Source organism: Ictidomys tridecemlineatus, chromosome 6 (genome assembly GCF_052094955.1).
Source record: "Ictidomys tridecemlineatus isolate mIctTri1 chromosome 6, mIctTri1.hap1, whole genome shotgun sequence".
Taxonomy (NCBI): Eukaryota; Metazoa; Chordata; class Mammalia; order Rodentia; family Sciuridae; genus Ictidomys; species Ictidomys tridecemlineatus.
The window spans coordinates 120,034,856-120,060,112 of NC_135482.1; the positions used below are offsets into that span (position 1 = coordinate 120,034,856).

General features: G+C 40.0%; 1 protein-coding gene and 1 pseudogene across 1 annotated transcript in view; one reads left to right on the forward strand and one right to left on the reverse strand.

Moving 5' to 3' along the window:
• Window positions 1-11,795, forward strand: part of Mipep (mitochondrial intermediate peptidase) — a 144,341-nt gene extending 132,546 nt beyond the window's left edge. Inside the window, exon 19 of the mRNA XM_005337580.4 lies at window positions 11,531-11,795. Within this exon, the coding sequence (XP_005337637.1) occupies window positions 11,531-11,628 (98 nt within the window). The 3' untranslated portion in view covers window positions 11,629-11,795. The remainder of the gene's footprint in view (window positions 1-11,530) is intronic.
• Window positions 11,796-21,511: 9,716 nt separating this feature from the next.
• On the reverse strand, window positions 21,512-22,113 carry LOC101976491 (malignant T-cell-amplified sequence 1-like; annotated as a pseudogene).
• Between the last annotated feature and the right edge of the window lie 3,144 nt (window positions 22,114-25,257).

Consider the following 25,257-nt stretch of genomic DNA (forward strand, 5'->3'; position numbering starts at 1 on the left):
TTTAACTATTTGAGATAACATGTCTGGAGTTTGACTTTATTTCAGGACTGAGAAAATATCTTGTAGTAGACTCATGGTGAAAAATATACCACCAATCCATTTTTGTTGAATGAACGTATACTACCTTCTAAAATATGTAAATAATATTCTTTCAGTGCTTTGATTACTTAAGGGAAATTTCTAAAATGTTCTGTAAAGGTGTTGATTACAGATGGTGTTCTTAACTGGTTTTCTAACCTTAGAAATGTGCTGTGGGCAGTGGACTAAAAACAGCTTAGAAAAGCAGATGTCATTTCCCTAAAGCTCCAGATCTAGATTCAAGGACCAAGGCAGTGAGGAGCCATGAATATCTTAGACAGGACTGATGTTGGGGATATACTGATGAATTCACATTTGGAAAGTTTAACAATAAAAGGTTTAAAATCATAATCACAGAGATTTAGAGCACCTTTTAGTTGAAGAAGTAAAATTGACATTTGCTAACTGACTTGGAAATTTTCTCATAGATCATAGGGACTAGCAGATGTCTTTTGGTTTAACTGGATCATTTCCTAAAAGATCATTTATAAGCTGTCCTCTGCTATTTATTTGAGTTTTTCAACTAGCTCCAAAAGAAACAATTTCCTTTTGACTGTTATATAACACTATTAATAATGAAATTTGATTATGCAATTAGCATACCTAAGCCCAATTATCTTTTTTATTTAGTAGTTCATCTTTACATTAAAGTTTTTCCTATAGAATAATCCCTCCTTAATCTCAGAGTTTGCACATCTCAAATATTTGAGTAGCATTATCAAGTTATTTTTCTGACCCATCACCTAAGTTGGAGCATGTCAGGTAACATGTTTAGTTTCTTACTGTTTTCCTAGTACCAAATGTACATTTCGTTTGCTTAAGTTGTAGGGTTAAAGAAGGCCTACCTCATCTTATATTTCTTCTTCAAACAGTTTAAACAAAATCAAGCTTTCCAAATTCTTAAAACCTTAAGTCACACACTCAAAATAATAGAAATTTCAACACTAGATTTATTTTTGTCTTCTTTACGTGTACATGCATTTCACATTAGGACACGGATTTATTAACATGTCACAACAGTCTTACATACCAGTTTCCCCAAAATAAGTGATACTTTATGTTGGATATTAATCAGTAAATCTCATTTCTACTCTTTTATATTTTAGACTTGAATGAACAGGGGAGAGTTATAGTAGTCACAGTAACTATAACAATGAGGGCAATAACAATAACTACACCTGAAAGCATTTTTGGGGGGTATTCCTGATGTGCAGAGTGTTATTTAATTATCTAAACTGTCTAAGGGGTGTTTGCTAACTTATATACCTAAGGTCACCCAGTAGCGAGGGCCTAGAATCAGGATCCAGATTCAGACACAGTGACTCAGTCTTCTGTGGGCGAGTAATTCCTTAAACTTCTTTTTCAGGTTTTACCATGAAGCTTTTGCTTTGGAAATAGGCATATGCATATTCCACTGTATTTTTTTCCCCTTGCTCTTTTATAATTTTGACAACTGAATTAACTTATCAGAAATACACTATGCTCCAAGAAGATCTTGGTGAGTTCTCAGTAAGATATTAGGGGGACAAAGCTGCAAGATGGCATATGCCAACTAGAATTTATAAGGTACTCACTGCCTTACATACAGTACAAGATTTTATAGCAAAATAAAGTTATTTTATTTTGTCGAATGTGAATGTATGCATGCAGAAAAAGATTTGTACTTTACAACACACTCATTTGGCAGGAACCTTCTTTTCTTGCACAGCAGAAAAGGGATAAATGACAAAAGCATAATATGGAATGAGAGGTAGAATTTGATAGCTTTAGGATTTCAACATAAGTTCAATAATGAAAGTAAATGGCAACCCAGAATAATAGCCAAGTAAACAGAATCCCTAATCTTTGGCTTATTTAGATATTTACTCAACATAGCTTCTAAAATAGCTGAGAACTTTTTGGAGGAAAGAAATGGAAGTGAGCACCTGCATTCTCAGGTAAAGGCTTCCTTTTCATAAATGCACTGATTCTTCAAGAGGGTGTGTGCATGTTTAATGTGTGGGTGTGTTTGTCTAAGGAAGACATTGAGCTCCAAAAGGCAAAATGTTTCATAACCCAAAAATGTAATTGTGAATGGAATTATTAAACCTAATGATTAAATTAAAATAAGCTCACATGTGAACCAAGCACTTATGTGAGCTCAGCTTCTCTCTAGCAGGGCTCCACTTCAATCTAACCAATAACTCCAGCCTCTCTCTTATTTGAACAGCAGCAGCTACTATTTCAGCCTAGAGAGAAGTGGAGTTCTTCAGTTCAAAGGAAGAGAGGAATTTCACTTTTTGGCTGATGGTCTAATTTCCCCAGAAACTGATTGTAGATAGTGGGAATTAACCTTTAGCAAAAGATGTGGGCAACCACAGCCTTGTAGAAGAGGAATACTTCAAAGTTGAGAAGGCGAGTCACACAGTTGCCCCAGGCTTGGGAGAAAGATCTGGAATGAGAATTCTGATCTCATAAAATTCACTAAAGATTTTTCAAACAGCCAAGCCAGCCTTTGAAGCTATAATTCTCAATCAGTCTGAGCTGAGTTTGGCACATATATTTTTTCCATTAAAAAATAACTATTAACTATTACAGTATATTTTTAGAATTGGTAGTGATTGTGGGAATGCTCAGATCTTCTTTTCACAAATTCCCATGTCTGTATAAATAATCTGCTTTTCTGTATATCCACAGTATTGTCATGTTTGGTGAGTGGGAGAGTAGAGCCCTGGTGAATCCAAAGCTCTGGTTATGGTACTTCTAAATGTCTTCTTTTATTAATTAATTTATTTATTTATTCATTTTAATTGAGGTAGACAGAACATAAAATTTATCATTTACCATCTCCCAGTATACAATTCAGAAGCATCCACAATGTTGTGCAACCATCACCATTATCCACCTCTAGAACTTTCTCATTACCCTAGTGATCTCTGCTTATAAATTTTCTAACAGAAAAATTGATTGGTTTTAGTTACATCTTTAATTTGTTTACTTTATTGGATAGACAGTTATCTGATGAAAAAAGCTCAAAAAATAAATAAGTAATGATTCATGAGCTTATAGTTTTAATTTTTTTTAGTTGTCAATGGACTTTTGTTTTACTTTGTCATATGTGGTGCTGAGAATTGAACCCAGTGCCTCACACATGCTAGGCAAACACTCTGCCACTAAGCTACAACCCCAGCCCATGAGCTTATAGTTTTAAGATTTGTGATAGTAACAGATAATCATAGGACAATCAACTTGTACAAAAATGATGAGTAACCTCATCCTTCAACTCTTGAACTAGGAAGTAGATTTTCATAGACTTTCAGGTCTGATTGTTATTATTGCCAGTTACTAAGCAGGTTTTTTTTTTTTGCATTAAATATACTCTTCATTAATCCTCATAATAATTTAGCTATGTAGATAACCTGATACTGATTTCATGAACTTCAAACATTATATTAGACTCTGGTATTTTACTTTTCATCACTTATAGGAGAAATGAGGCTTAGGGAAGTTAAATGACTGGACTGAGGTCCCTTAACCCCAGTTGGTTTGCCCAGGGTGATAACTTACCAAACACTTGCTCCAACCATTAGGATATATTGCCTTTAGAGATATCTAAAATTGTGTTTAAAAAAGGATTGTTTTCCTCCTTTGGATTCTTTCAAAGGAAAACTTTTGTTTGGTCAAAAGAGAACTAAACTGTCATTTTAAGTTGTAAAAGGCCACAGTATACCAGATAATGTTCCATTCAGTTCTAAATTCAAGACAGCATAGTGGCCCTCTGGCTGTTTTAGAATCGCAGGGTAGTTCCTCTGTTTATTTTCATGGGGGGGGGGGGCTGGTGAGTCTCCTAGGACTAGGAGTCCCCCAGGATATTTTCTTCATGTAGCCTGAGGCTCTTTTTGATTCACTGAACTGTCTCTAAAATACCTGAAGGCCTCAAATATAATAAACCTATCTGAGCAGCATACAATTAATTAATCTACACCAAGTACAGTGATTAGCTATTAGCTTTGATTTTTAAAGAACCAGTGAGCCATTTTTCCTGGCCACCTTGGCCTGTAAATGCTGGCCACTTCTGATCTGTGTCGGAACTTTATTCACCTGACCTACAATATAGAGCACCCAAACCTCACCTCTTGGGAACTTGGATCTGTGAAACCCAGGATTGAAGGGAAATTTTCTTCCCTGGTTCCACAAGGACAGAAGCAGTTTCAGGAGGACCCACCAAGGATGGATCAAGATATCCCACCCTACATTTTCCTAACCAAACTCCACATCCCTGTCCAGGCTGTGTGGCACTGAGACTCTCTCTTCTCGCCTTATCCAGGAACACCTCCTGTTTGGGAGAGAAGAGATTGGGCAATAAATTTGTCTTGTCTCTCAACTGGACTTTAGTTATCAAAGAAGAGACAGCATCATTTAAATGAAAAATATCCTCTCCTAGAACAAACTTGGCAAAGTTGGTCCTTAATCAAAAATGTTCATGTCTGCCAGACATCATTAAATCTCAATTGGGACTCCTCTTGAAAGAGGTGAAGGACCAACTCTGGCTTACTAAAGCAGAAGAGGCATTTTGGGGGAACAATATGGAGGAGGGCACAGAATCAAAGGGAGAAATCAGAACAGGGATCAGAAAAGAACCGGTATGTTCTTTAAAGTCCTGGTGCCAGAATGGGTCTGGCACCAGTAATCTTCGGATCTTTTCTCAATCTGCTCAGACTCCAGTTCCAGGAAGAATACATCTGACTGTCCTGGTCAGCAACCTGGAGGCAGAGGGGTGCTTTGATGAAGACTCCCATCAGGCTGTATTCATCAGCCCACAGCAAAGTGTTGATGTTTGCCATCTGATATACCTTTGTTGGGGGCCTGACCTTTGCATAGGATGGTGCCACCAGTTGTAGCACTCCACGGTGTCAAACAAAAATGTCTTCTGGTGTTGCCAAATGTCTTCTGGGGAACAAAATCACCCTTACCTGAGCATATAGTAAAATTGTTCCTCTAACAAGACAGCAAATGGGTGTCAAAATAGAACAATGAGCAGCATCCAGTAAGGCTTTCCTCTATGCTCCATCCAACCTGGACCCTACTCCAGGTTGTAACTCAGCCTCCAGTCTGTGGGGTAACTGGTTCTACATGATTCCTCACAGACTCTCTGCCTCCTCATAGAACTGTGACATCTCCTGACTGTCCATGCCCAGTTATTCATCACTCCCTCTCCTGTACCATCTCTGTACCTGGTATATACCTCTGTTTTCCATGAACATTTGTATTTTGGTGATTTTTTTCCCCACCTAATGAACTTTCTAAGAACAGAAATTGGGCCTTACTTATATCTGCTGTCTTACATAGTATTTGGCACATAGATACTTGGTAAATTTTATTTTTAATAACTCATGAACAGACTTTCAGTCCAAATGGAATAAAGAATGGTTACACTTCTGCCAGCTGCAGGGTTGCTAGAGCCTGGCATTCAGGCAGAGGCTGTCATTTCAGAACTCCAACAGGAGGTCCACACCTAGGCAATTCCTATCTACCATTCTACTAAGAGGCACACCATGAAAACCCCATTTTAGCAGAACCCCTGACACCCCACAGACTTCAGTGCCTGACCTAACCACCAGTCTTTTCCTTGGAGAGGGAACGCCACCAGGGCGCCTTCTGGCATCTGATTTTAAAGCTCAGAACAGGCTGAAAAATAAATAAATAAATAAACAAACAAATAAATAAATAACAGGCTGAACTGATATATAAAAGAAGCTTCTGAGAAGTGTTTTCCTCATAGAAGAGCCAATAACTGATAAATACAAAGCCTTGTTGCTGGTAACCAAAATAATATCTTGTTTTTAAATCTTTTTAATAAAAATATTGCCCTGGCCTCCCAAGAGTACCCCATCTGGGAGACTTCTTAAGCAAATTAGCAAGTCCAGAGTCACAGCTCCCACACAATTGCACAGTTCTGCCAGGGCTTCCTGGGCCTCCTCCACACCTCCACAGATTTTCAGGTTATTTTTATGCAAAACCACTTGACCACTTAGGTGCTTTTCCAGCTAGTTGAGCTATGCCCTTGGGTCTTAGCCATCATAACTTTGAACAGTGTCCCACATAAATTCTAATTTTTCTTGATGTGATTGTTCTCAATTTCACTTGAGAAATATTTTTTAGTTTAGTTAAATAGAAAATCACATCTTTCTTGTGCAGTATGTTTCAAGTTCTAGTTGTCAGAAGAATATCCACCTCTACTTTTCAGGTTTAATAGGTTTCCTCCAGTCCTTCTGAGCTGCAATTCTCACACTTTAGAATGTTCTAGAAACCCTGAGAGGGCTTGTTAAAACACATATTGCTGGGCTACCCCCAGTTCTGATTTAGTTCATCTTGGCTGGGATCAATGATTTGCATTTCTAACTAGTCCTCAGGTACCACCAATAAGATTGGTCTCTATTTTTAGTCCCATTAGATCATAATTCCTGTAAGAGTCTCAGTAATTCTTGTATATTTTATAACATCTTTGTGAGATTGGGGATGTGGCTCAATGGTAGAGCATTTGCCTAGCATGTGTAAGGCCCTGGGTTTAATTCAGAGTACCACAAAAATAAATAAATGAATAACATCTTCTTCATAAATAGTGTGTGATTTTTTTTTCCTGCCAGCTTAAAAATCACATTAGACACTCAGGTAGTGATAGAGAGAAATGAATGAATGGATGAGCCCTTAACAAAGGTTCTGTTTGTAGTACTTAATTGATCCTTCTTCATCTTTCATTAAACTTTTATCAAACTCAATCATATATTTATTTTGTTGGGCATCCTTAGTTGGTATTAAGCAATATATGAAATACACTCAGAGAGGAGATGCAATTCTTATACTTATTTTTCAAGGCTTAAAATAATTCTAATATTTTTTTAATTATCCCTGCAATCTCCTATATTTTCAAAATTAAACAATATACGAATTATTTCAGCCCAGGCACTTAGTTAAGAGAGCCAGAACAAGATTGTGTCTTTGCAGGGTTGGTTTAGAGGCATATTCAAACTGCCAGCCAGTTGCTCTCAATCATGTTTGTAAGAAGTAATATTAGTCATACATCCAAAAGGCCATTTAAGGAGTTAAAGAGTTCAGGCCATGATCATGCTGATTTTTAAATGGAGGTCTAGTTAGATTATTTGGTGTATTACAAAATAATAGGGCGTTCACTTGTAGCTTTGTACATGTATTGAATTCATACTGGAGCTGGCGGAAATTTTTCTAGGTGAAGCATGGAAATATGCATAGATAGGAGCCCCTTAAACATGTAAGGGCTTCTGTTGCAAGGAGTTGCCACAGTTACTTGGAGGCCACCCAAAAAACATCCTTAAGCGCAAAACTCTTAGGCACCACTTCTCCCAGTATCACGCCAAGACAAGAACTCCAGCCACAATCAAGGTTATGAGCATTGTGCTCTGATATGTCACGAAGTGAGTGCCTGTCCATGAGTGTCCCAGTGATACACCGCTGAGCAAAGCCAATACCCCTTCTGCCCTCCCAGCAGAATCCAGTTTGTTTCTGTTCAAAATGTGTGCTATAATACAGAATTGTTCAAGAACCAGTGAGCATTTTGGTTGTCTTTAAGGGAAGAGGACCCTGAATAAGTTGGCTACATAGGGTCGTGGGTATCATGCAGGAACAAGGGGAATTTTTTTCAGTATTTTTCCACACAAGAATGCTGATATTCAAATATGGATCATATTTATGTATGTATGTTATCTTATAGAATTTGAATGCATGAGGAATATATCATAGTTCCTAAAGAGCATGGGATCTCGGATCAAATTGTTAGGATTAAAAAACAAAAAAACAAACCTAAGAGTTGTATGACTGCTTTGTCATCTTGTTTGTGAGGTGGGTCCCTCACAGGTGCACTTTGAGGAGCAAGTGAGTTAGCACTGTTAGTATAGTGCCTGGCACTCAGTAAACACGCTGTAAGTAGCTCTAGTCATTTGCTGGTGGTATGGATGGTGATCTCTGACAAACCCTTTCTAGACCAGCTGTCTAGGTAAGTCCCCTCAGGTGGCATCTCTCTCCACTCTATTTCGAGCTCCTGTCAACAGCCACTTGGGGGGAGTAGCACACAGTGCAACTTGAGAACCTTAACTGCTTCAAGAGTTAGTCTTGAAACCCATTTGACATCATAATTTACTTTAGTCAGGCCTACAATAGTCATCCTGTATTTGAAGCTTATGAAACACACCACTATGAGCAGAGCGGTAAGAATGTAGTTCTTTAACTACTAATTATTTATTATCAATCCCTGTGAGTAGGATGACTAGATGTAACTTAACTCACTATTTTCCTTTTCACAAAGTAATATGGGCAACGTGTGTCCTGTTGAAGTTTTGCCTTTCTTCTATTGCTGTTGACACATTTCTCTTTCCATTTGTGAAGTTTTTAGTTGTTTTTGTGAATCCTTTTGAAAAAAAAAAAATCCATTTCCCCTGCAATTTGGGTTGTTTCTTCCATGAAATAAATACATTTGCCACCTCCACTCACTCCAATCTATTCTCAAGAAGGTCCTAAGAAAATACAAATCTAATTATCACCATTTTGAAACTAAACCTTGTAGACAAAGGGGATATCGTTTTCAGCTTTAAAAAAAAAATAGTGTTCTTAGAATTTTTTTGGACTATACACATACCAGCCAACTTCAATTTTTCTTATTTGTTCCCCTCAGGTCCTGATCTCCTTTTTGCAACTTTCATCTTTAGCAATCACACTGATAAAATTACCAAGCCATTTAAGTCTCACCATGTTTTATGAGAAAAGACCACAAGTGTGTTTTTCTCAGGTCACCATAGTCTCTCTTCTCTAAAATGCAGAAATGGTTCAGATGGGAAATTGGAGTAGGAAGCATGCTATTTAGGTCTGTCTGCCGAGGAGAAAGCAAGGTCATATTTATGTTGGCAGTTGGTTGAGTTGAAGTGAACCACTTCAAAGGAATAGGAGGGTCATACTTACTTGAATAGGTTGGCTCCGAATAAATGGTTTTACCTTCTGACAGTTCTAGTCATTTAATTATAAACGACCAGTCTTGTAATTATAGAAATGTTTCAAATATTAAAAGGAAGAAAACAGTGTAATGGGTTAGCACATTTGACTGAAAGCCCTGTCTAAATATTTTTCCACAAATATGCTCTGCATCAAGAAACCTGGCACATAGGAAATGTGCAAAGACTGATTTATAATCAGATTGAGTCTACTTACATAGCCTTCATCTAGAAAGTACAGTGTAAATGTGCAACTTGAGTGATCATCAGAGACCCAGCATTCCCCTCATTAGTCACTTATCTGGATAAAAGGAGAGACCTGCTTTCATCCATAGGAATTATTTTACTGTGTAAAAGAAAATTGCATTTTGAACGTTAGTAATACAAATTAAGCCATGGCAATGATATTCTCTTTCAGTACTTCTGCTTAACTCCTAAGATGGAGCCATTAAAATTTGAACTTACATGAGGATGAAAATATTTTGATCTGCAGTTGAAAATATTATAATATTCTTGCTATTTATCAGCTACACTAGGCCTAGTTAGTGACTTTCGAGTATGGATTTAGAGCTACCATTTTTATGTTGGCCTGTTTCCAGTCTTGTACACGCCACCTGGTGGGAATGACCACATCCATGTCTTAGACTCGGACTCTCCTCAGACCATTACATTTTCACTGCCATCTGCAGATTGGACATCTCCACATGGAGCATCCCCTTGCTTATTAAATTTGGCAAGCAGTTGTTCTTTGCTGTGCCCTGCTTTTCCTGTGCCCCAGCTCAATTTACCCTTCTTGACCCATTGGTGAGTGGTTCAGAACTCAGATTGTTCTTGGCTAACCACACCACAAAGCCAGTAACTTTGTGTCCAACAGACATTTTGTATTTTATATTGTACCCTCCCTAAAAGACCCAAATTTCAATCTAAATCCTCCTCAACTTTTAAGTTTCTGCTCAGATCTCATCTTCACAAACCTGAATCTCCCCATTGGAACAGTCTCTCTCTGTTCTCCCAATGACTATGCTGTTAACATCCAAAACTCACTTCTTACCAAAATTTTATGTTGAAAATTTTCAAACATTGACAGAGTTGAATGAACAATATGCTAACACTCAAATGCTTGCCATTTGGGTTCTATAAAATAAAAATTCATTATAATAACATTTTGAAATATTTATATCTGTTCTTCCTTCTATCTGCCCATCAATCTGTCATATACTTTAATGCATTTCAGAGTAAGTAGCAGATGTCAATACATTTTACCACTAGACACTCTGGCTCATAATGCATTCATTAGCACTTGATTTTTGTTTACTTTTTTTAGGTAAAAATTTTTAGACAAGATGCACAAATCTTAAACATTCCGGTCAATTAATTTTGACCCATGTACGTACCTATATAATTCAAATCACTATCCAGATATAGAACATTACTATCACATCTCAAAGATATTCTATGACACTTCTTCTAGACATTTCATAATTTTATCCTTTACACTGATGTGTGTAACCTTTACATTTTAGTTCCTAGCTGAAGTATAAGAGGGGGACAAGGTTAACTTCCCCACATGGGTACCCCCTTCTGCGGTTTGCCTTTACACCCAGCAAATATTCAATTCCCATTTATTAAATTGCTTCAGAGATTACATAGGAAAATAGAATATTCTGGCAATCTTTTAAAGTCTTGGTATTGGAAATAGTTTTATAGGGTTGATCCCTCAAACTAAATGTCAGTACAGAGCCTCTTCAGTCCTTGGTTTAAAGAAACCAAGAATATAGATTGAAGCAACAAGATTGGTTTCATGAATCTTTGCCTTTGGTTTCCTTGGAGTGAAGAACATAGATAAATTGAGGTTTGTATTTAATTCGCCAGACAGTGCTTCGTTGCTTTTTGTTCCTTCTTAGTTTATAACAACGGTGTATATCAGATGAGGAAATTTGAGTATCAGGGCTTTTCAGTGACTTGTATATTACACAATTAGTAATTTCCAAAGGTATGAGTTCTCTAAGACAGGGACCTGGAGGAAAGCCAGTAACTTGATTCTGATGTAAGATTTACACTTGATTGGTTTTGAAGTGTGTAGAACTCAGTAATAAAACTCAGTTAAGTAATTAAACTTACTATATTCTGAATCATACCAGTCAAACATAACTAGAAAACTCAGTCTTCTAACATCATTCCAACTGGCTAACGACAGCTTCAGTAACAAAAAGTCTTGGGAAATATATTTGGGCCTAAATCTGTAAGCTAAGTACTGGTTAAAGAATAAAAATGCTTTAAAATAAAAAAAAATAGCTTCAGGGCCCTCATAGTGCCCAGGGCTTTATGAAATAGCCTCATAGTCACGTTACAGAGCCAAATCTTCTCCTGAAAAGCCAGAGCGTTTGATTTGAATCCATGTCCTTGTCCCTCCTGGTGTCCCCCAATAATGTGGTGCTTATCTCCTCTGGTTGCAGGTATGCTTCAGAAGTGTCCTTCTATTGATGACTTTGTGAACGCCCTTGTTTCTGACTTGGATCTGGATTTTGAAACTTTCCTCATGGATTCTAAATAATGGAAATACCTTGGATCTTTTAAATCAAAGTCATATAGATATTAACTATTTCTTACAAATGTTATTGCTGTGAGAACTCATTTCTGATTTAAGTATTCACTTATGTAATAACTCCTGACAAACCTTAAACTGATGGAACCTGAAATAAATAACTTGTTTGAATTATACTTGCTTTTCACCTGTTATGGCAAATTTGGGACATACGGTAATCGACTCAGGCAAACTAGTAAAATCTACACTCTATATGAAGGTGCTACATGTTAAAGTTTGGGCATTTCTGTATTGTGATCACTGTTCCCTTAAATTTTTCGCCTTCTTTTTGATCTTTAATACTTTAGAGACTTAGTTAAAAGCAAAATTATTTTGGTTTAGGACACAGGTTGAAGCAGTCTTCACATGGATCACACATATAGTTTTTTTAAATAATTACCATTTCTTAAGACCACTATACTAGACTGAAACACACTCTGAGTAACAGTAACCAGGAACAAGTACAGTTTCCAAATTACTTGTAATTACTTGCATTGACTTTTCTGATTGTTCAGAGACTACACAGATGGACTCAGGAGTGAAAGATGTTGAACTTATACTTTTCTGGCTTGCCAAGGTCAAGCAACAGGTACATAGGGAACAGGATTCAAACTGTGTCTTTCTTTAACCAGAATTTAGCTGCTTTCTGCTGTTGCATACTGTGTTATTGCATTCTTATTAATATCAGGAAAGAAACCATTTAATGGGTTTTTCCCACCATTAAAGTCAAGAAGTTAATTATAGCTTTTGAGTTTGAAATGCTGTCTTCCAACAGCCTCTCCCTACTTCTCACTAAATGACCAATGATGAAGCAGAAAGAGTCAAAATCTCCCAAAGTAGGACACACATTCAAGCTATTCACAGACTGTGAAGGAGTGTCTACAGGCTCATAAACAGATGGGACCAGATGAAGAGATGTCATCAGTGAGCCTCATGCCCAGTTCCCCTGGATGCCAGGGGCCCTGACCCTTCCTCCTTTCTTACCTCCTATCCACATGTGCAAATCCAAATTTACAACAACTGAAAAGCAGAGCAAATGGCATACCACCAGGACAGGGCTTCTGTGGCAGCCACAGTGCTACAGTTTATCCTTCTTCCTGCTCCTCCTGTTCTGGGTTTCTCTAAACAGGAACACTTGGAAACTGCAGCTCACAGGAAGCATACAAGCAGAGAACAAGGCAATCCTGGCCATGGCATCTGCTCAGCGCCCAAAGCAAAATCGGGAAAGGGGTTGGGGTGGTGTTGGCAATAGGAAATGCCCCAGTGCCAGTGCCCGAGGAAGCATAGAGCTGATCCTGTGTCCCACCCTATTTATTCTCAGTATCGAGCTAGGGAGGGAAAGATCTTATCCTTGCAGACTTGCACTAGCAGATGCCAGCTCCGTTCTGGGAAATGGACTTGGAGAACTCCACCTGCCAGTCAGTTACAGACGAATCTGAAAAGGTGCTTTCACCAGCTCCAGGTGTCCCGACAGTGACAAACCCCTGCGTCTTTATAAATGTTTTTTTCAGTTGAGTGGAAACAGAAAAGGAAATCTATGTGGAGCCTACAGGAAACATCCTTCCGTCACCTGGAAGGTGTGGAAGTTGTAATTTTGAAAAGGAGGTAAAGCACACTGTAGAAAATCTTTCTGGTATTCTTGAGATTACAGAAAACATGATATTTATGAATCTGAAATCCATAGAGAAGAAACAAAGGAGGAAAGACAATAAGGTAAGCTGAGGAGGGAAATAAGTAAAATAAGAAAAAAAATTCAGAGAAACTAAAACCACAGCACAATGATTTAGAACATAGAGAAGCAGAAAAGAGCAAAATTGTCAAGATGAGCTTGAGAAACTGTGAGAATGCAGGTTAAAGGGATGTGATGGCAGCAGATGGTGAGGATGCAGGGTGGAAAGGCACCTCTTCTGAATCACAGAACTACAGAGAATGAAGCCAGGAAAATGAGAACCAAAGGAATCACCAGAAATAAATTCTTCTGTACTCCTGTTTTCCCAAACCAGCGTACAGCAGTTCATAAGTGATCCCATGAATAAATGCTATGCAATGAATTAAAGTTTTTTTGAGCAGGAAAGAACAAAAAGTGCAGAATTTAAAAGGGGAATCTTTGATGGTTGTACAAATATTCTTGTACAACAAATATCACTGTAAATATCCTTCATGCCCCTAAACCATGTATTTAAGAATGGGCCCAAAATGGTAAATTTTATTAATATTATACACAATATTTTAAAAAGAAAAATTCTGAATTCCAGACCAGAAAAGTAAAAGGATCCAACACATAGAAACATTCTGCTTTTTTTGAGAGGTAAAATATAAATAAAATTATGACCCCACATATCCCAAATTGGGCTTTGCAGAACACTTCTGAGGAACCGTTCCTTAGTGTCCCGTAAACTCATAAGGATCCCTGACATTAAATGCACAGAAATCTTGAAAGTTCACTGCACATATTAGCAAATTTAAGATTACTAAACATATTTAGCATTGCATGCATGACTCAGTATTTCCCAAATATATCTGACTATAGTACCCATCCCCCTTTTGGAGTATCTATTGACATTTTTCACATGACTGGGGAATAATTACTGAAAGCATTCAGCTAACAGTAACAGACTTACCTATAACAAAACAAAAATTGTGGTCATCCCAGAATACAATTGGTCATCACCATTAAGGGCCAGGGGACAATTTAAAAAGTTTGGAGAGGTAAAGACAGTGATGCAAAGTGACACTTTCAGATAATAGGAGGGTGTAGGAAACATCTCAGCTTTAAAAATTATAGAAAGACATCTACAAAATATTCCATCCACAGCTGTGGAACACACATTCTTTTCATCAGCACATGGAACTTTTTCCAAAATAGATCATATTTTAGTCCATACAGCAAATCTTAACAAATACAGAAAATCAAAGTAATTTCTTGTAGCTTATTGAATCATGACAGAATGAAACTAGACATCAACAGCAAGAGAGAGAAACTAAGGAATTTTACAAACACATATAGGTTGAACAATGTAGTTATGAATGAACGGTGGGGTCGCTGAAGAAATTGGGGGGAAGTTAAAAAATTCTTAGAATCAAATGAAAATGGAAACAACATACCAGAATCAATGGGGTACAGCTAGAGCAGTACTAAGAGGGAAGCTTATAGCTAGAAGTGCCATAAGAAGGAGGGGGGAGGGGGGGAGAGAGAGAGAGAGCCTAAATAAATAAAACAATAAAACTCAAGGTGTTAGAAAAACTAGAACAAAAAAATACCAAAATCAATAGAAGGAAAGAAATAATAAAGATCAGAGCAGAAGTAATGAAATAGAAATTAGAAAAACAAAGCAAATAACCAAAGAAACAGAATGGAGTCTTGGAAAAGACAGACAAAATCCACAAACCTGTAACCTCTTAGCCAAACTAACCAAAAGGGAGGGAGAGAGAGAGAATCCAAAATAAATAAAATTAGAGACAAAAAAAAAGGATATATTACAACAGATACCATGAAAATCCATAGGATAACTAGCGAATATTTAGAAATATTGGAGGCTGACAGACTGGAAAATTTGGAAGAAATGGACAAATTTCTAGATGCATATAATTTAACATAATTGAATCAAGAAAATACAAAATACCCATGTTTCTTCAGGCTCCTAAGTGTCCACCCTGACAGGACCATGGAGTGTTGACTGACCTCATGACCCACCCCAGCCACCTGGCCTTCTGCAGTGCACCATCTTCCTGCTTGGGGCGTCGGCGCCCATGGACAGATGTGAAGTAAGAGATGATGTTACCCATTAGATAAAGAGAGATAAGAACTTGTTTCAGAGAAGGGTAGAGGTGAAAGGAGAGGCAGAAATCTTCTGGAATATTTATCAGTAAACCAGAATTTAGATGGTATGATGATGGCAAGGTAGGATTGGTAAATAGGTCAGCTACATCTTTATCTAAATCATGACTCAGTCTTTATTTAGAAAAAATGTATAGGAAATGGGAACCAGGTACAAGGTCGTGGTTGGCCACCAGAGACTTCACTTAAGGTTGATATACTACTTCATCTGCATCGTTTGAACTGTCATCCAGGTAACAGTCCTCTACTCAATCTATGAAAACATAATGAAGAACTCTAGTGCCTTACTGAAATTCAGATGCATGACCATAACACTCTCATGGTCAGAGGTTGATTGCAGGTCCACAGGCACTGTGCTTGTCATGCTTATAAACATCTTCTCCTCCGGCAATCTTTGGGGGAAATGATCACCAACAGAGTGACACTTAGAGGAGATGATATAAAAGCCACCTTTGCCCAGTGTGTTCGTACATACCTGTTGTTCCAGCTATTCAGAAAGCTGAGGCAGGGGACACTTGAGCCCAGGAGTTCAAGCTCAGCTTGGAAACATAAGGAGATTCATCTCGAAATACAAAAACAATGATAAAATGTATATGGGTGCCAGTTGCAGACACTTCCTAGAAGGAACTGGCCATAAGTAAAACTTGGAAAGAAATGACAGGTATGAATTGGAAGACTGACTCAAAAAGGAACTCAAGATATCTGTGGTTAATAGACCTTGACAACATGTAAAGCTCCAACTTCCTCCAAGAAGTTCTCATTTTATAATGTAAAATAACAAAGGATTCAGGAACATAAAAGATTCAGGATATGTAAATATGTCAACTGCATAAACATAAAGTGTACTTCACCTTGGGAGACCCAAAGTACCAAACAGAACATTGTATACATTTTCCCTTCCAAAATGCACATAGTTGGATGTGGTGTTGCATGGCTACAGATGCAGTTGCTTGTGAGACTTGTGTCCAGTAGTCTGAGCCCAGCCTGGGCATCAACACAAGATCTCATCTCAAAAACAAAACAAAACAAAAAACTATAAACATCTTCTTTTCCAGGTTGCCATGTGGGTTGTCAAGTGGCATGTCATTTTTTAGAAATTTTTTCAAAGGGTCCATATTACTTATATGTCTTAAAGACAAATCGCATTTGACTTGTAAAATCAAACTCATCTTCCATCCCAAATACTCCAAAGTTCCTCTCTTGATCAATGGCCTTGCCATCTTCCAAGTTGCTCAAGTGGAGCCCCACTGGCTCACGGCTCCTCACCCTCATGCTTGGTATTTACCTTCCCTGTCATATTTAATGTGTTCATTATTTATCTGTAATCCAGGGAACATGTCTTACTCATTGCGGCTTCCTTTTTGCCAAACTCAATTGCCAAATATGAATCAGAAAATCAATAAAGCCCTCCAGTGTAGTCTGGCTATGAAGGTCCAGAGATTGAAAGGAGGAACTATCAGGAAATACTGTGTAGAAGGCTTAACACAGAAGGAATTTCACATTTGGATTTGGGTTTCCCTGGAAACTTAAAAAATATATCAGATGCCTAGTATGAGTGAGGCCCTGGGTTTGATCCCCCACATCACAATAAATAAAAACAAAAAAGCAAAAACACTTCGTCAGATCTCGTTATCACTGAGATAAGTTGTGAAATTTTTCCTTTTTGCCCTTATCACTACTTTAAGATGAATCTACAAAAATTATATGATGGTTCATTAAATGTGTCAACTTGACTGGGCCTCAGAGTGCCCAGATTAAACATTGTTTCTGGGAGTCTCCATGAGGATGTGTCAAGATGAGATCAGTGTGTAAATCAGGGGACTCAGTAAATCAGTGGTCCTCCCTAATGTAAGTGGGCCTCATCCAATCTGTTGAGGATCTAAAAAGAATTTTTTAAAAATGGAAGAAGGAAGAATTTGCCATTTTTGCTTCCTGTCTACCTGCTACCCTGGGACATCTGTCTTCACCTGCCCTCAGACTGAGACCAGCTCCCCTGACTCAGACTAGAATTTCATCGTGGAGTTCCTGGGTCTGGAGACAGCAGATGGCCGAATTTGGGACTTGTGAGCCTCCATAATCACATGGCCAATTCCTCATAATAAATCTCTTTATAGCTATGTGTATGTGTGTGTGTGCACATGCATGGGCCCATGAGTGTATCTGGTATGGGTCCTGTTTCTCTGGAGAACTCCGACTGATACAACCTATCAAGAAACGTGCTGCATTGTTTGGAATTTACATAGGACACCAAGGAAACCAAGACCAAACCAGCCACAACAAAGAAATCCTACCACAGCTGTATGTTTCCATTAGGATTTGTGTAGAAACCTCTTTTGACCTATTGCAGCTGTTGCTTTCTGTACCAACATACTTTTTGTGAATTCTTTGTAGAAAAGGCATACCTGCCAGGAGAGAGCTCTTAGTGGCAAAACCCAGATCTCTGACTCACCTGTTAGCTCATTGGGCAAGAAGATGGGAGGCTCCAAGAAGCAAACACCCACCAGGAACATCTTGGGGAAAGTTTCTTCACAGCTTTTTATGTTGAGTCAGCATCAAAGAAGTTATTTTTGCTCTTTCTTACCCATCATGCAGGAGGAGGGGCTGTTTACTAAGAGCTTGGAGCAGGTAGGAAACATCTTCACATGCAAAGGGTCATACATTGTAGCTAGAACCTGTCAGGCTGGGTTTCGAAGTCCACCAGTTCTGAACATCTCAATTTTGAGTTTTTCCAACTCCTAAAAAAATACTGTTTTAAGGCAAATTATTAAATCTCATTAAATTTAGTAAAAGTACCAGATTGTGCTTCTATTTCTTCAGATATTCCTTTCAAATTCAATCATTAGTGATTGCCGTATAGAGCTAGTTGAAAGCTTTCTTATTTTTACAAAGAAGAAAGGTGGAGGTTGTGGAGAGAAGGCCTGGTCACTCTGGCCATGGGCCTTGGGATGACCCGGCACCACAGCATGTCAGAAGAGCTGTCCGCACAGCCTCAGAGGGCTACATGGAGGGATGAACCAGAGCTGTTCACCAGCAAAGGCGTCCCAAGTTTAAAAATCTGAGCTGAATAGGAGTAAAGCACAGAATGAGTGCTTAGCCCTGATTCAAAAGGACCACTCGCTGCCTGGAGGGCAGGGCAAGCTCCATCCAGAGTCCTCCAAGACTCCTCCACTCCCTTCTTTCCAAGACCTATGGCGTCTTCAGGGGTACACGCCTTAGGAGAGGCAAGGTTTAGGTTAAACAATTTGTTACAGTTGGAGAAAAAGCATGTGCGTACTAAGAGCAAAGATTGTAAATGTGCACAAAATGAGGATTGCTGAGAAAGATTAAAGATAAGCAGTGTAAATACCTCTGCCCAGCACAATATGTTTCTAATAGTGCTCTCATTGTTTGCAGATTGTTTATTAAATTAGCGAGTTCCATACCACAGATGGCTCTTTATGGCTCACTGTGTGTCCTAAAGTCCTTTTGCTTTTTAGCTTGGAAAAAAAAAATAAGCCAGAGCGACATGGATACCAAACTTCCAGAGTGATGAATCACGAATGTGATGAATATTGCAGGAACAGGGAAGAATAAGAATCTTATCCCTGTTGGCTAGCAATCCTTTGGTCTGATCCTCAAACATCACATGTGAATGCACAGCAAGCCCTTGTTGCTTAGGAGAAGTCAAAGGCCAGAGGATTTACTCAGGATGGCATTAGTTGACTTCCTGTGCTAGAGCAGCATTAACCCCAGCTGGAGCCGTGGAACACAACCCTGCCCTCACAAGAGGATACACATGCATGTGTGAGATACAAAGTGTGACACCTGTAGCACGGATGTTTGTTTTATTCTCACCTCTTCATGTGTAAATCAATTTAGTTTATTCGTTCAGAGACTGAATTAATTACTGCTCATTTATCGAACACCAGACTGGGTGCTACAGATAGGAATTGAACATGAGTCTTGCTCTCCAGGTACCAATAGTGTAGTCCGTAGGTGCTAAGTAACCCAGGGAATCTTGGTGTGAGGCTGCAAGTGGACAAGGATTTGAGAGGACAATTAAGGAAAACTTGAAGTAAGTGATAGGAGAGAGTTAGAAAAGCCACTGGAAGGAAGTTTCCAGTGCCAGGACAAGGGAGTTGCCTGCTCCATTTGGAAGTCAGAAAGTCTATTCTTGGAAGATGAAGTAACAAAGGATTCAAAAGTCATTTGTCCAAACCCAAGAGTGAGTGTAAACTAATGTACACTATGGACTCTGGATGATTATGACATGTCAACACAGGTTTTTTGATTTTAGCCAATGCACCACTCTTATGGGGACATTGATGGAAGAGGGGGGCTGTGCAAAGGTGGGAAACCTCTGTACCTTTGTCTCAATTTTTGTTGTGAACATAAAACTGCTTTAAAGCATAAGGTCTAATTTAAAAAAAAAATGATTATTGCCTGCAAGAACCAGGGAGACTCAAGACTAGAAAGATTATTTTACATTCATTTTCCCCTACAAAATGAATGATGCCCTGTTCTTCCTTGCCAATTCTGTCTTCTTCCTGTCCTTTTTCTCCCCCATATGTTTTTGTTTCGTTTCTTTGAAATGGATCTCACTCTGTTGCCCAGGCTGGTCTTGAACTCCTGGGCTCAAGCAATGCGCCTGCCTCAGCCTCTCAGGTTGCTAGGGCTACAGGTGCAGGCCGCTGCATCCAACTTCCCTCCTCTCCTTTCTCCATGCCTCCCTCTGATTGTGGAATCACCCGTCACCTGAACTGGCTCAATCCCTCCCAGAGAACCCTTCTAAAGCACATCACAAAAGCCCGCACTGAGTCCTTGTTAAACATTTGGAAATACCTGCCAGCGATCAGCATGAGACTAAAGGCTGACCGCAGCCTGGTCCTGTGCACAGTGGCCTCATTTCCCTCAGCTGTTCTGTTGCAAGCTGCTGCTTCTGCCTACTCCACAGTGCACCGTCCCTCCTACTCCACAGACTCCAGCCTTGTTCTTCCTTCAAGGTTCACCCATCACTTACTTGAAGTCATAGGAAGATTTCCCTCCTTTGACTCATGGCCTGTAATGAAGTCCTCTTAGAAGGTCTCACATTGTTCTGCTCTTTTAGATTGTACTTCTCTGTGAACCTGTCCAAAGGCCCTCCCGAACTGTCATTCCCTAAGGTGAAAGGCCATATGCTAACTTTTGGTGGGTGGGTCCCTTACAGTGGATCTTGTACCTCATAGAACCTCCATATTTAGCAAGTGGATAATGTCTGTTTGAAGGAGTGCCTGTGCTGTGTTTATATCTCCGCTTTTCCTTCTAAACCATGAAAGGGGATGGTCTGCAGAGAGACAGAGTTAAGAGAAGTGATGGAGAAACCTGGTCTGCGTGACCTCTGTCCTCAGCACCCAGCAGTGCCCAGCGCCCATTGGTGCATACTGTTGACCTGAACAGGCTGGAAGGGATTGGAGGATGCTGGCCGAGGGCAGGGATGGTTTTGCACTGTGGAATAGGGTAGCACCCAGGCTGCAGAGAGTCAGGGAGGATCCTGAGTCAACAGCTCCCACTGAATGTGGGACTGAAGAAATGGTGGGTGGAGAAGGAAACCAGAGGAAAAGGAAGAATGAAAGATGAGGAAATAGAAGCAATAAATAGAGAATATTCTTTCAAGAAACTTATTCAAGATAACGGGAAGGGGTTGAGATGGAATGGCTTATAACATGGTCAGCTGCCCCTAAGGAGCATAGGAACCTGTACCAGTCCACTGTGGAGGCAGCAGGGGTGGCCCCAGAGATATGGGAAACTTGTGCTGTATCACACACCCCTCACCCTCACAGAGCCTCACACGTGTGAACCTAGTTTGCTGTGTTCAATACTGTGCATCACATTCTCCTCCTCCTCCTCCTCCTCCTCCTCCTCCTCCTCCTCCTCCTCCTCCTTCTTTTAGCATCTGTAGAATTTATTCAGCATAACCACAGAGGCATTGTCTTCATGCTGTCACACACAGATACAGCACAATATCTGTATTTAGCCCAAGTGCATTCCTTCTGAGGCTCAGTTGTATGTCTTCATATGCCACAGCTCATCATTTAAATAATGGATATTTTCAATGCCAATGCCTTTGCTGACTTTCTCAGTGTCTTCTGCAGACATCATCTTGACTCCAACACACAGAGCATGCTCTTTGCCTTCTGTCATGATTGAAACAGTGGTAGCTACTGCAGCAGGGTAAAGCTTAGCTCCAGGAGAAGTTAAGCCTCGATACCTGATTTTCCTCCACTGAGTACAAATTTGATGGCGCCTTTATCAACCTGCTGGTGTGGCAGAATAAAAGGATATTTGTGAAGTAAACTTAGAGTTGGATAAAAAGGCCCTTCTCCTTGTTTAAAAAATAGCGATTCTCCATTTACTGTAAAGATTTCTGTCTGTTCATGGCATTGGACTATTTTGACAGGCTTGCTCTTAGGCATGATTTGATTAAGCCACGGTTCAGTACTTGAAAATTGTCCTATCGATTGGTTCTCAATGACCTTAATAAATGATGTTTTGAACTGAATGCCATTGGACACATTTTCTTTTTCATCATATTTCTTGAACACGATCCAAGGTGAAGGAGGCAACAAGAAGGGAGGGCCGGAATGGGAAAGAAATTGCATTAGCAAGGGTCCAGGGATCCCCTTACACAAGGAAGGCCAGCACTGACAATAGGAACTGTTGTTGTTACACAGAAGCTCCACATTTTTAAAACAGACATTGTGATGGTTAATTTTATGTGTCAACTTGGCTGAACCATGGTACCCAGATAGGTGGGTATCATGGTGGTCAGATACTATTTTGGATGTTTCTATGATATTTTTAATTGACATATAAGTCGGTAGAGTTTAATAAAGCAGATTGCCACCTCAGAATGTGGGTGAGCCTCATCCAATCAGTTGCAGGCATAAATAGAACATAGACCAAAGGACTTACTCTACCCCCACCTCCAGAGCAAGAGGGACACGTAAAGAATACTGACTTGGGGCTTCATCAGGATGGTCAGCTCTCCTGGTTTTCCACCTGCCAGTCAATCCTGAAGATTTTGGAATTGCCAGCCTCCATTATCCACATAATTGGTGAGTCAGTTCCTTAAGACAAATCTCATTCTCAAGATGATCATTGTGTGTACACACACACACACACACACACACACACACACACACACACACAATGTCTATGTATATATTTCGTGTATTATATATAAATACACATCTACATGCTTATTCTATTTATCTATATATTTTATAGAGAGATAGATAAAAGCATATACATCCAATTAATGCTGTTTCTGTAGGAACCCCGATTTGAAGAAAGCAGACCTGATGCAGGAGTGGGAGCCAAAGATGGCAGATCCTTCCCCCTAGTGAATGAGCATGCTGAAAAGAATCACACAGAGTGGAGAACGGAAGGCAAGCTGGCCTTCTGCAGAAGTCTGAGAACCACCCTGGTGGGGAGGGTGGCCAGATGTACGTGTGGGTCCCATCAGTGACCCAGGGCGTGCGGACTGTCGGGGTCTGCTCGACATAAGGAATATCTTGCTAAAAATCTGAGCGGCTGACAGTGGAAATGCCTGATCAGGAGCTGCCCATCGTCCCTCAGGGATCCTTCAGAAGGGAGTCCTGTCCAGGAGGAAGGCTGGGTTAGCTCAGACACCTTTTCACTTTGTCATTGGAAAATGAAGGCCATTGTTGGGGACCCTATTTATTCCTCCAGGATCTTTGGGAGGAAAAATGTCAGCTGTTAGGACACAGTGCAGACATTTCCCAGTGCTTCTCTAAGTCACCTTGGTTGTCCCTTACTGCTTAACTCTTAAGTGACTAATGGGTACCAGCCCTTGCCAAAAATGCCTAAGAGCTCCCAGTTTCCTATGGTTTCTGTGTCTTTTATCTTTTCCTTCTTCTCTAGCTTCAGATGTGTGTGTCTTCCCTGCCTTTAAAACGTTCCATCTCCTCCTCTTACCATATTGGCAAATAGAGCACTGATTCTGTGGGAAGGTTCTTGACCATCCCAGACCCACAGAAGCACATCTCCTGCCAGACGCCATTGGACTTTAAACCCATCTTGGTTACAGAGCAGAAGAAACATGAACCAGATATAATTTTTTCTTGTGAAAAAAAAGAAAAGAAAGCAGTACCTGGCTCTTGCTTGTTAAGGCCTAAATTCATTAAGGGATTTAACTTCCATTTACTCCACAGAAGTGAAGATAATAAGCAGAGGCAGCCAGAAGAGGGAGGGGAGACGAAGGTGATGATAATATTCTTGAGGGGTGTCCCATAGGATTGAGGCCTAGGCCCCGGTTACACTCAGAACTGTTGATGGTGGTTTGCTGATTGTGAGGAGCTTGGGCCTCTGGATGAACATTAGAACTGGCCTGGGAGAGTGATTCTGTGTCCCAGCTCAGCCTAGAAGCTAAGGAGCCTAGGAGATCTTCCCTAGGGAGCAGACCAAATATGCTGGAAAGAAATTGCTCACTGTCTCTCCTTCTGCAAGATCTGCAGAGCACGGGAATGTCCTCACCTCCATCCTCTGCACCCTCTGTTCTGTTACATGGTTTCATAATACAAGTTAAGTCACCAATGCATGGGAACTAGGTGAATGTAGCAACATAAGGCAGATGCTGTATGGTTTGTGGAAGACTAAAGCAAGATGTCCACTGGGTAGTATAACAAAATACCATATACGGGGTGGCTTATAAAAAAACAGAAATGTATTGCTCACAAGAAAATGGGAAGTCCAAGATCAAGGTGCCTCTAGATTCAGTGTCCTGTGAATGCCCCCTTTCTGGTTCATGGATAGCAACTTTGTGTGTTTTCTCAGAAGAAGGTGTGAGGCTGTCTCTGGCCTTCTTTGTAAGGGCACTTACCTCATTCCTGGAGGGCCCACCCTTGTGAACTAATCTCATCCCAACGTCTCCACCTCCAACACCATCATCCTGAAGTTTAAGATTTCAACACAACAACTTCAGAGGAACACAAACGCTCAGACCGTAACACCAAGGGATCCAGAGAGTGGGAGCTGAAAGAAAAGAGCTCACTAAGAAGGAGACTTTCAGCTCCATTTAAGAAAATGAAAATGAGAACCTAAACTCAAGGATTGCACCTGGCAGAGGGGCCTCCCCAGGCTGTGGCAGGGCACATCTCCTCCAGCACTCCACCGCAGCTTCTGTACCCAGGCCAACACTGCCACCCACCGTCCTGTGCACTCTGGATATCCACGTCCATGGCCTCCAGCCTCATGGAGTGCCTGGGCCGTGCACAGCCTCTCCCTCCGTGCTGACCTTATATTAATTTTGTTGGTGGTCAGCATCTAGGCTTTGAGTCATCTGCCCTGCCCCACTTTTTTCATGATTCCTGTGTTTTATAAGATTTGTCAGAATCTCCCCTCCCAGACTATGTAAAGCTCATGTGAATGACCTTAGGGTAAACCTACATTGTTGTTGTTGTTAATCTCTCTCTCTCTCTCTCTCTCTCTCTCTCTCTCTCTCACACACACACACACACACACTCTTTCCAGTAGTCTGACTATAAATTTATCAATCTTGTGCTAGGTATGGTGGTGTACGCTTGTAATCTCAGTGGCTCCAGAGGCTGAGGCAGGAGGATTGCAAGTTCAAAGCCAGCCTCAGTAAAAGCAAGATGCTAAGCAACTCAGTGAGACCCTGTCTCTAAATAAAATACAAAAATAGGGCTGGGGATGTGGCTCAGTGGCTGAGTGCCCCTGAGTTCAATCCCTGGTACTGAAAAAAAATAAAATAATAAATTTAC